The following is a 12,710-nucleotide window of genomic DNA, read 5'->3' as shown; positions in this document are numbered from 1 at the left end:
TTGAAGCAGAGGTATCGCAATGAGATTTTAATTTGCATACTATGCACATAAACTTTTATTTTTACATAAACAATGGAAAGGCATGTGCCGAGAGAGGGTTCGGGGGCTTGGCGACCTAAACATTCTTGCTCCGCAGCTCAAATTTAAAGTCATCCCCCCTTCCGACCTTGACTTTTCCTAAATAAATCAATTTAACACACACTGACGTTAGAATTTCCATATCACAAACAGAGTTTTTGTTATAAGCAGTTTTATGAGGACATATCATTTCCCCCCCTGCCCTTCCTTCACCCGGCAGATAGCTACCGATCTGACGATGTCCCATCGAAACTACACCTAATTTATATTGAAACTAATTTCACACATGTAATAATAGATGTAGCCGAAATAAATTATTAAATTGACAATAGTCTGATGGGTGACAATATTATCTATTGTCTTCTGAATGAAGAGACTGATGAACAGTGCCGTGTGTAATAGACAAATAAGGGAACGGAACATCAAGGGGTAATAAACCCTGGGCTGAAAAATAAAAGTGTCAATGTATGCCGATGACTCAAGTTTCCTCTTTAGTCTGCAATCTGGATCCATGCACGGTCTCATTGAAGATCTAGATTACTTCTCTTGCCCCTCTGGACTAAAACCAAGTTATGATTAGTGTACCATATTACGTATTGGATCGTTAAAATACACAACCTTTACATTACCATGTAGTTTACCAATAAAATGGGCTGATGGTGAAGTAGACATATTTGGTATTCATATCCCTAAAGATATAAGTTAATTTACCACAACAAATTTCTGTAAAAAATAGATAAGATCCTGCAACCATGGAAAAGTAAATACCTGTCAAAGTATCACCCTTTCTTAAACAACCATACAAAGCTAGTTACAATAAATCATTTATATTCCAGAAAAGACAGAACACATATTACAACAAATATTATGTTTAAACTCAAATATACTGATTGATTTTTTTTAAATCTTCATGAAAAAAAGGTAATATAGTCATGAATTATATTATGAATAGGAATGGTGGAGGTATGTCATACATGCAGCTATTCAAAGTTGTAAACAACTGATTGCAACATTACCGCAAAAATGGAGGAGGCAAGTGAAAGGAAAGAAGTTAGGGAACTTGTTTGTCTGCCATATATTAAAGACCAAAATTGTCTGAAATACACTGAACAAAAATATAAAACCAACATGTAAAGGGTTGGTCCCATGCTTTTTGAGATGAAATAAAATATCCCAGAAATGTTCCATTTTGTGCACAAATTTGTTCACATCCCTCTTAGTGAGCATTTCTCCTTTGCCAAGATAATCCATCCACCTGACAGGTGTGGCAAATCAAGAAGCTGATTAAACAGCATGATTGTTACACAGGTGCACCTTGTGCTGGCCACTCTAAAATGTGCAGTTTTGTCACACAACACAATGCCACAGATGTCTCAAGTTTTGAGGGAGTGTGCAAATGGCATGCTGGCTACAGGAATGTCCACCAGAGCTGTTGCCATAGAATTGAACGTTAATTTCTCTGCCATAAGCCGCCTCCGACGTAGTTTTAGAGAATTCTGCATTACGTCCAACCGGACTCACAACCGCATACCACGTGTATAAAACCAAGGAACCGAGCATACCAAAAAGCGACTTTTATTCCTAAAATATGTCGGAAACAGCAGATTCTAAGGTTTCTGAAACACATACATTTGCCAAACAGCTCTCAAAATTGATTGGATGGGCTATATTTAAACATATTTTATTTTTGAATAACCGCAATTCCATGCATTCGACACCTGAGCACTCACAGCAGCATATAGCTTAGGCTAGTGATCACAGACTGCAGACAAATAATATAATAAAGTGTAAAATATGCAAATACATTGCTCTGCTATTAAGATTTTTTACTGTAGGAGAATTACGTTTGAAGAGACAATTCTGTTTACATCCGACTTCTCAGAGAGGGTGGACTCGGGCAAGTTCGACCGCGACCTCCTGAGGTGGCGCACGAGAATTTCGCAGCTTTACATTACAGTAAATTGTCTAGTTGCTGGTCATTTCTGATACCTCTTGAATCTATCATAGAGTAAAAACGTTCTTAATCATGTGTAAACCTAATATAATTCACCCAGACCCAGGCAGTTATATGAGGAAGACATAATGTATGTTTGTGATTGACTAGCTACATAGCAGTCGAGTCGGACTGTGCAAAATCACTGGTCTATATATCACCATGCAGCCCAAATAGCTACTCATTATGTGATCCCGATGAGCTACTCTGCTCCTCTTGCCTTGCTCAAACTGATCCCCTCCAACATTGGATCTTAGACATACTATCTCCTAATAATGAGGTGAGTCACTAGCAAAACCGTTGTATGGAATGAAGCCAGTCCTGAAGAGACAAGCCAAACCACAGCTTTGCTGACCTTACACCTGACACAAAAATCAGCTCAACATCAAGGTGTGAAAACTAGTGTTAGGCCAAATGCCCCAGTGGTAACCTCTTGTACACTGCTGTGGCCCTATGTACATGGAGACCACAAACACTACATACCATGAGGCTGGTATAGAGAAATAGAGTATAGAATATTGTGTCACTAATAGGGGCGGGAAAAAATATTTTTCACCCCCCTGGTGTGTGTACGTCTAGCCCTGCGCCCCTGTTGTGGGTTTACCTCCGGTCCTGTGCTGTGCATTCCTCGTAAGGCCCTCACTTTCAGAAACCTCATCAAGGGCTGATTAACTGGCTTCTGTCCTGGGTGGCATATGGGGCCCCTAGTGTGGTAGGAGCGTTATCCACATTCATCCATCCCCAGCATTGAGCCTGCAACATGACCCTGCTTTCTCTCTCTCGCTCTCGCTCTCTCTCTCTCTCTCTTTCTTTTCCCCTTTTGGGCAAGGCTAGAATGAAGGCCCTATCACTCTGTTACTTGACCTGGCTGCACTCCCCCCTCCCTGGCCTCACCCCTTCACCCCCTCTGAAGGCTAACCTGGTGAATGCTACGCTAAATGCTACTCGAGAGGGCTATGGTAAAAGCTCTGCTAAATGCTACGTGAGTGGATCGGCTAAAGGTTTTGTCCCCATCTGTCTGGTAGATCATAGACTGGGGAAGGGCACTATCAGCCAGTACTTCCATATCACGTTTCTGATGTCCTTCCAATATGCTATATTACAACAATGTAATAGTAAGGCTTTGTAAAATAATGAAAGTAAGCCACTGTAAACTTCATTCACTCTTCACTTTTTCCATGGAAATTGGCAAAATAATTAGCAGCTTGGGACTATAAGGTTCAACCTGCATTTTTGTCAACATTGAGTTATTGACATAGCCTTGTTCTGTTCAATGTTCTCTACTTTATATAGTACTCTAAATACCCAAATGCATGTTCTTAAGTTCAAAAGAATAGTAGATAAAAAAAATAATTGCTGACACCATTCAGCAGGGATAATTGTAAAGCTGGCTAATTTAACTCTCTAAATATTGAAAACTTGAATTATGCCAGCCTTACAATTACCTCTGCCTCTTTGGCTGTCTGTGTCTCAGAAACCCCTTAAACCACCAACCACAACTCCCTACTCCTTTTAGTTAATATGAATAGGAATGACCTCTGACCCTGTACACCCCAAAGCCACCCCAAAGTTCACTCTCCCTATGTGCCTGCAGCTGTCCGCACAGACGTTTCTCTCTCTGTCCTTAAACAAAGCCTCACAGCCTCAGAGGAAGAGCTGGCCTTGTCATATCACCAATGACACCTCAGGGACTTGAGAGATTGACTGGCTGACTTACTGACTGGCTGGCTGACTGAAGCTATGGCCCGCTCCGACAAATATGAGATGATTCTCTGTAGCTGTTCGCCTCGAAGGCACGTAGTATCTTGGAGGGATTGACTGAGGCCATGGCCTGTCCTCTGTGTGACAGATATGACTCTGTAACTGTTCGCACCAGGAAGGCACATAGGCTGTCCTGGAAAGACAGAAGAAGAAGAACCAAGAAGATAATGGTGAGAGGTAGAGTATAGTACAACACCCCCCCCCATTTCAATCCCTCCTTTACCTCACAAAGAAACACAATGAAACTCAAGGCTGCTTTGATCCCGCTCAAAACACAACTCTGTGGTAACTAAACCTTTTCCCATTCTTTCCTCCATTCTTTCCTTTAAGAATGAAAAACCAAAGGAGGGTACATGAGAGTCTGAGTCCAAGCTTTGTCAGAGCATGGCAGGATGGCCTAATGCCAGGCCCCCAGGCCACGCCTCTCCCCTGTGTGTTTGATGTTGGCAGCGTTGCTTCAACTTTATGGTTATGGCCTGACCCCAATCATATCTGAAGGCCAGATAATGGAGTGATAAGGCTGTCCCTCCGCTGGGGAAATGCAGATGAGCTGCTAGCTGGTGCTATCTATCTCAGGAACAAGTTGTATCCTTCCTGTCTTTGTTTATTATTTCTTTTTCAAACTGTGTAGCAGTGTTATTCCAGCCCGGGGCAGTGAAAAGGGAGAAAATAAGCATTTGCTAGCGTACCTTGCTGTCCAAGGTGCTCGAATTAAGGAAGTTGAATGTGAAATACCACATTTGTCTTCACTAAAAATCACCTGTTGAATGTGTCTACAGGACTATATTATATATTGTTGTTAAGTTAACGTGTATATTCTTTTTTAAATCTAAGGACAGTGAGAAAGAGGGATGGTCACAGTTCTGACATTCTGTCAATGATCTGTATTGAAAACTGAGAGTGCCCAATTACCCATATGTTGGGTAGATTTACGAAGTATAGCTTACATTAGGGACTGTAGGTATGTTCAGTATGTATAGCTGCTGCCATCAAACCACAGATGAACAACAGCCCCTCTCCAGTACCCTCTAATGTTACAACCCCACTGGTGAACCCGGAAACCATGTGGAAGCAAACTGCTAATCCCCGTACCAACGCCTTCACTCATCACTCTTCCACAAGGCCGGAACCACTGACTGACTGTCTAAAGGAGAACTTACCAGACCGATTGCGCGGTGTGCTATGGGGACCACCTGCCGTTGGCGACCGACGGCCGTCATTTCCCCCCGTTTCTACATGTAGAGACGGTTTGCATTTGGTTTACAAATTACGATGGCACTCTGTTCAGAGATGCTAACTGCTATCGGGCCGGCAGACGCTTGACAATCCTACCGTTCTGTCCGCACCTTAATCTGTCTGTTTATGTTAGCATAAAAAGGGGGGATAGAGATGGAGAGAGAATAAGAAGGGGAACAGAGACATGAAAAGAGAGATAATATGAAGGGGGTAGAGAGATGGAAAATGAGTGAACTCTCTCTACTGATGTGACCCAAGTCTACAGGTTAAGAACACTGTGCAGGTATGTAGAATACCAAGTGCGCTTGTGTGCTGGGAGTGCGACCCTAGCCCCTGTATCTTCTGTCAGACAGACACTCCAAGCCACGTGTCAATCTCGTTCCACGGAGGGCCGAGTGCCTGCGGGTTTTCGCTCCACCCTTGTACTTGATTGATGAATTAAGGTCACTGATTAGTAAGGAACTCCGCTCATCTGGTTGTGTAGGCCTTAATTGAAAGGAAAAAACAAAAACCTGCAGACACTAGGCTCTCCGTGGAATGAGTTTGACACCCCTGCTCTAAGCGGTTGGTTCACTGTGAACATTTTAATCCAAGAGTAATGAGGGAAAACAGTAGTATAATGTGGTTTCTACAGGCGAGACGGGAATGATAATACAATTAGAATTGTACAAGGATTCATCAACACAGTAGTGTGACATAGTAGTACAATGGTAATAAGCTGGGATATTCATGAACGTAGTGGTAAAAATACGCATAATGATATGAAGAAATGTACACATTAACATAATGGTAAACGTTATAGGGAATACGCATACATAATATGTTGATGGAATACACATGAGTAATGCAAACAATAACGAGTTATTAGGACCTCTCCGGGAGGTCATGAAGTGGCTGCCTAAAGTGGTCAGGACGTTGTGTCATGGTCCCCTTGAGGTTTTGTCTTGTTCCCGGTTAGTCTCAGGGACACCCCAGAGGACGTTTTATAGGACATCCCTGGGATAAACCGGGAGCTAGACAAAACCTCCAGGGGACCAGGACACAACGTCCCAAGAACGTTCAGGGGACCTTCAGTGGGCCATGACAAACCTGTAACTATAAAAAGATCCCCCAGAGAACGTTCCCTTGGGACCATTGATGGGAACTACACAAAGGTCTCTCAGAGAACATACCCTTGGGACCATCATGCAACGTTCTTAGAACGTTCTCAGAACGTCAGTGGGATAACGTCGTGCTGAAACCCTTAAGGGAACTAATGGGAACATTGCCGAATGTCCTCAGGATGTCCCCTGTTTCCTGGGATATTAGCTGTAATATAAACTGCGTGGGAGAACAAAGTAATGCTTTAAATGGCTGACTACCATGAAGACGCCGGAAGGGGTAGAGCTGGCGAACAACAACCTGTTGTAACCAGGGGTGAAAGTAGATTGAGACGTTGTGTGATTGATACTTTCGAAGGAAGATGGCGGAAATGTATGTTTTGTTTAAAACTGCTGGCGAGTCGGTTGAAGATGAAAGCACAGAGAGTGAGAATGAGTGGGTGACAGTGGTGAAAAATAAAGGAAACATGAGAAGTAAATTTATGGTGGTAATAGGACTGTGGCGGTTATGACATTTTGTCAGCCGGTGATTGTCAAGCAAATGCCTGCTGGTCTCACGGTAATTGAATGTTAATTAACATAAACACATTTAGCATCTCCTGTTTTCCATGCATATCCTACAAGCCACTGATGCAGGACTTTGGAACATCTACATTTGAAAAAGTCCCAAAAATCTATGTAATAAAGCCTACACCTTCACAATAAATCCATTATTTACTTTAGACAGGTCTAAAGAAACATGCTATGAATAAAATTGAGTATTTTTGAGAAGAACAGAATAGCATACTGAGTTTGGCTTATGTTAGGTCCTGATCTGGCTATGCCAAATGGCTGTGGGCTACACTAGTTCATTTAGCAGACATGGCATTATTTTATATTATTTTATAGTATGAAGAATACAATTGAACAGCTGAATAAAATAGAATGGATATTTTCTCCAAATGATTTGAGGGAGTGTGCACACTTGCGGCTATTCTGTGTTAAGCGGTTAACAAAGATACAGGTCCTATATTCCGAGGTGCATATCGAAGATGTTGTAAGAACTGTCCACATTTACTTTTCTACAAGATGAGTAGGCCTAACGAACAGCAAAAGCACTAGCCTATGTCAATCTACTATCTTCCACAGTAAAAAAGTTGATCTATTCTATTCTGTGCGAGAAACTCTTGCCCTGCGTATGTATGCCAGTTAGGCTCTACACCCGTTGTAAAGCAGATTAATGTGCTTCATTTTAAGAAGTTATTTGTTCACTTTAGTTGTGATGCAAACCTTATCAAAACATATAGGCCTATGGACTAGGCTACATGAGGTGTGCGACTATGATTTGGAAAAGTCAACAACAACAAAGAAAGGCATGCGCTATTTTTTGCCTTAGTGCCCACAAGCTGGGCATCCTTCACAAGGGATAATATATAATTCACAAGTGATAGGCTAATATTGTCACCCATCAGACTATTCTTGATTTAATCTTGTCTTTACATATACTAAATCATGTATGTGTGAAATTTGTTTTGATTTAGAATGGACTATTATCATGCACCTGTATCAAAACAGAGGCAGGGAAGAAAAATACATGTCATCTTTGCACTTAAATGGCGAAAGGAGGATGCTTTTCCCGGGGTTCGTTTTATTGCCAGCCAGGTAGGCTATACTCCTGTTGTAAAGAGAAGCAATGTGCTTAATATTAGGAAAGTTGAGAAATAAATATAATGGGCCTAGCCTATAGAGAGCTGATGGGATCCTCCTCTTTTTAACAGAGGCCATCAAAACTCTGTTTTCTCACGCAATTGCATAGCCTATAGAAATGCTGCGCAACATGAGCTCATGGGCTCTCATGAAGAGTGCTGAGTACCAGGCAGTTTGGTAGGCTGCTAATGACCATCAGCAGCATCAGAGCTTGGAGAAGCCTAATGACTAAACAGTCACGTGGAATTTGACTGCCGTCATGACTCGTGACTGCCGTTGTGGCGGTAATATGGTCACTGTAACAGCCCTAGATGGAAACTAGGAAACCCCTGAAGATTTTTTTTGTCGGAGTGAGAGTTTTAGACCAATGTAACCTGGGAGATCCGTAAATATCATGGATGCATTGGGTGAAGTGGCGTCCGTAGAGCAGTAGAGGCGTGCATTGTGCCTCAAGGAGATATATGAGTGGAATGTTTTGTGTATGGATCTTCAAAACAGAGTGCCTAAGAGGGTTACCTCTGGGGTGGGGCATAAAGTGTGTGCAGATGAAATACCTGAGGAAGTAGGCGGATTGGTTTGTGCCCGTCGACTGACCCGTATGGTTGATAGAGTGAAGAAATTCACTTCATCCATACTGTTGTTATTTCATGTAATGTTAGGCTATTCATGCACAAACCCCTTCAGTGCCATAAATGCAAAAGTTTTGGACATGTGTCAAGTGTATGCAATTGGGAAGAGTATCGAATGCCAGTGGAGTTTAGATGCTGCAATTGTGGTGGCAAACATGCTCCCGAGGTGGCGAGAATAAGGGCTGTCCAGCGTGTCACCTATCTGCAGGGCAGTGGGAAGAGTGGAAGGAGCTGGTGGCATTGAAGACGCAATGTTTTTGGCCTGCACCAGTGAATTTATCTCGGCAATCAATGGATCCTGATATATTACATGTGAAAAAGGTGGACTTTGTATCATGTATTATTATGGTCATAAACTGCACAGCACAAAAGAAGATATCATTGTGAGTGCAGCAGAATGCTTTTTTGGACTCTGAGTTTACAGCCGAGGCATTGCAAGAAATCCTGTAAAAGGATGTTCTACCCTCACAGGCCCCTAAGCCTGTGTAGGGATGTGACTTGAATTGGAATGTGACTGAAGGAGTGGGATGTTGTTTATGTCCTGTATCTATTTTTGTATATTGTTGGATGTCGTTTTTTTTGCCTTTTCCTACAATGGATATTTTTTCTATAGTATACCACCCGTACAGTAGGTGGCGGCATCCACCTCTAACGATTGTTTACGGACCTCCATAATACCATAGAAGAAGAAGAAGACGAAAGTAGATTGCCATTCTTACCGGTACGGAACCTACTATGTGTGCATGCAACATTTTTGTATGTGTCTAATCATAGAATTATACAGGACCCTATAGTGCCTTCGGAAAGTATTCAGACCCCTTGACTTTTTCCACATTTTGTTAGGCCTTATTCAAAAACGGATTAAATATTTTTTTTCCCTCATCAATTAATTTATTTTAAAAAACAACTGAAAAATCACATTTACATAAGCATTCAGACCCTTTTACTCAGTACTTTGTTGAAGTGACAATTGGCAGCGATTACAGCCTCGAGTCTTCTTGCGTTTGATGCTACAAGCTTGGCACACCTGTATTTGGGTAGTTTCTCCCATTCTTCTCTGCAGATCCTCAAGCTCTGTCAGGTTGGATGGGGAGCATTGCTGCAAAGCTATTTTCAGGTCTCTCCAGAGATGTTCGATCGGGTACAAGTCCGGTCTCTGGCTGGGCCACTCAAGGACATTCAGCGACTTGTCCCGAAACCACTCTTGTGTTGTCTTGGCTGTGTGCTTAGGGTCGTTGTCCTGTTGGAAGGTGAACCTTCGCCCCCCAGTCTGAGGTCTTGAGCACTCTGGAGCAGGTTTTCATCAAGGATCTCTTTGTACTTTGCTCCGTTCATCTTTCCCTCGATCCTGACTAGTCTCCCAGTCCCTGCTGCTGAAAAACATCCCCACAGCATGATGCTGCCACCACCATGCTTCACCGTAGGTATGGTGCCAGGTTTCCTCCAGACGTGATGCTTGGCATTCAGGCCAAAGAGTTCAATCTTGGTTTCATCAGACCAGAGAATCTTGTTTCTCATGGTCTGAGAGTCTTTTGGTGCTTTTTGGCCAACTCCAAGTGGGCTGTCATGTGCCTTTTACTGAGTAGTGGCTTCTGACTGGCCAATGCTGCAGAAGTGTTTTGGTACCCTTCCCCAGATCTGTTCCTCGTCACAATTCTGTCTTGGAGCTCTACGGACAATTAATTCGACCTCATAGCTTGGTTTTTGCTCTGACATGCACTGTCAACTGTTGGAACTTTTATATAGACAGGTGTGTGCCTTTCCAAATCATATCCAATCAATTGAATTTCCCACAGGTGGACTCCAATGAAGTTGTAAAAACATCTCAAAGGTGATCAATGGGAACAGGATGCACCTGAGCTCAATTTCTAGTCTCATAACAAGGGGTCTGAATACTTACTGTATGTAAATAAGGTATTTCTGTTTGTCAAAAAAACAGTTTTCGCTTTGTCATTATGGGGTATTGTGTGTAGATTGCTGCAGGTTTTTAATTTATTTAATCCATTTTAGAATAAGGCTGTAACGTAACAACATTTTGAAAAAGTCAAGGGGTCTGAATACTTTCCGAAGGCACTGTATATAGAGGTCTCCTCTTGTATCTGTGGCAGCACGGGCAGTGCGATTGAGGCTATTTCCATTTTAACGTTGCATGCGCCATGCTATACCAAATGAGCTACAGAGGACCACTATGTGGGTAGTGGACACTTCAGGAAAAAGCAGTGGGGCTCCAACCCTTCAAGAGCCCAAACATTGACATCTTTTTGGCCAAAACAAAGATGTCTATAATGTGCAATAATGTACTGTACTGTAATGTACCCTACTGTACTGTACTCTACTATACTGTACTCTACTCTACTGTGCTCTACTGTACTGTACTCGAGTTTACTCGACTTGAGTTTCTTACGTTTGAAGAAAGGACCCATGGACTCTTGATCTAGTTGTTTTGGTCTTGAGACTGCTCAAGACCACGTACATTTTAGTCTTTAACTTGTCGTAGTCTCAACTCTCTGGGTCAGGATCTTGGGATCAACGTCCTCGTATAAATCTTGGTCTTGGCTCCTGGATATCACTGTAGTCTTTGGTTTTACAAACCCTAGGCAACCCAATTTGAAGAAGACATTGCTCTCTGATCATTGGCTGATCACTCCCAACCCTGATCATTCCCAACCCACAGGAATCCCCACCCAGTTGACTACTTTTAAATGGTGGAAGTTATAAGTTACAACGTGTGTAGCTGTGGCGATATAATACAAACATAATACCATACACTTTATAACATTCGGAGGATTACTTACACAGGCATAAATGCACACGGAACTAGAAAAGAACACAGATAAATGTTTGCGAGGGACCGCTGTAGCTGTAAGTGACCACTGCCTTTGGTGATGAGCTGGAAACTGGATGGAGAGAATTGTGTGCAGACTCTCTCAACGGGGTGACCTCACACCCCAGCTCGTGTCTGAGGGAGCAGGGAGTTCTTCACAATGTGGAAATATCTCCTTCCTGCTCCTCTCCCTGTGTTGTGCCGTCTTGTTCTGACTGAGACTGGCTCTCCATGTGGTCTAAACATCTGGTCTCTAAAGTCACCTAAGCTGGCTGGTCTCTGCTGGACTGGAGGAGCCACATTCCTAGCCCTCCCTGCTCTAGGAAGAGCCGGCTGGCTGGGGGATCAGGGGAGATTTTGTAAGCCATGTAGCCCCAGAAAGCGATCCGACTCTGGGACAGGGAACTGAACACGAGCCCTTACTTCCTCATACACCAGATACTTACCTGTCCTACAGCAGGCTTTTAGCACAGACTATTTTGTTCTCTCTACTACGACTGGCACGTTTGAAGCAGGTGTATGGTCATTGTCAGGCGTACGACTAAAGGCAAAATACACAATTAGGCCTGCATACCAGTATACACACATAGGAAACATATTAGCATGGACACAGATAAATGGCAGGACATGCATGCATGCACATGCTGAAATGGTTTAACACTGTGTAACAAGTGTTTGGAAATCCTGCTCAGAAAATGCAAATCATTACTTTTCCAGCCTGGGAGATCAGAGCACACATGCTGGTATGAGCAGCTCTCTCATAGACACCATGTTGTGCTGGTCAGTCATGGGAACGTGAAAGCGAATCTGACCTATGCAATGGAGTTGCATTGTGTCTCGAGACCTGAAGAGTTACTATCCAACAAGGGGAACACAGAACTTTGCTCCATTACGTGACGTTCCAGAGTCCGTGCCAGGTTCAGTGACGTCCCATGAAAAAGATGAGCAAGAGAGAGTGAATGGGAGGAATAGTGATGTTCTATCTCTCCGTTGTAGTAGCAGGATCCTCTGCCCTCTGGCACACTAACTGTTTGACAGGTCTGACGATGCACAACTGTGTGTGTGTGTGTGTGTGTGTGTGTGTGTGTGTGTGTGTGTGTGTGTGTGTGTGTGTGTGTGTGTGTGTGTGTGTGTGTGTGTGTGTGTGTGTGTGTGTGTGTGTGTGTGTGTGTGTGTGTGTGTGTGTGAATGCGTTTGGTACAGTAGAAGTGGGGGAGGTTAGCTATAGCAAGAGTACTTCGCCATTGAATGAACAGCAGCACATTTGACTCTTTCTATTCCTTCTACGCACTTGTCGCCCCTGGAATGAACAAATAAGCATAGAACACGTTTCGAGGCCCTTTACACAGCATCTAATGAGTCTTTCTACTATTCGCTTGTTTAATCGATCTGCTCGTGTTCTT

At 43.0% G+C, this 12,710-nt stretch overlaps 1 protein-coding gene across 1 annotated transcript in view; it reads left to right on the top strand.

Annotated features, from left to right (window-relative positions):
- The first annotated feature begins 2,346 nt into the window (after positions 1-2,346).
- Positions 2,347-12,710, top strand: part of LOC120021852 (electrogenic sodium bicarbonate cotransporter 1-like) — a 62,858-nt gene continuing 52,494 nt past the window's right edge. The window contains exon 1 of the mRNA XM_038965697.1: positions 2,347-2,351. Within this exon, the coding sequence (XP_038821625.1) occupies positions 2,347-2,351 (5 nt within the window). The remainder of the gene's footprint in view (positions 2,352-12,710) is intronic.

The sequence above is a fragment of the Salvelinus namaycush genome, chromosome 26, assembly GCF_016432855.1.
Source record: "Salvelinus namaycush isolate Seneca chromosome 26, SaNama_1.0, whole genome shotgun sequence".
Classification (NCBI taxonomy): Eukaryota; Metazoa; Chordata; class Actinopteri; order Salmoniformes; family Salmonidae; genus Salvelinus; species Salvelinus namaycush.
The sequence above is the reverse complement of the archived record's forward strand: the minus strand, read 5'-3'. Positions and strand labels throughout refer to the sequence as shown.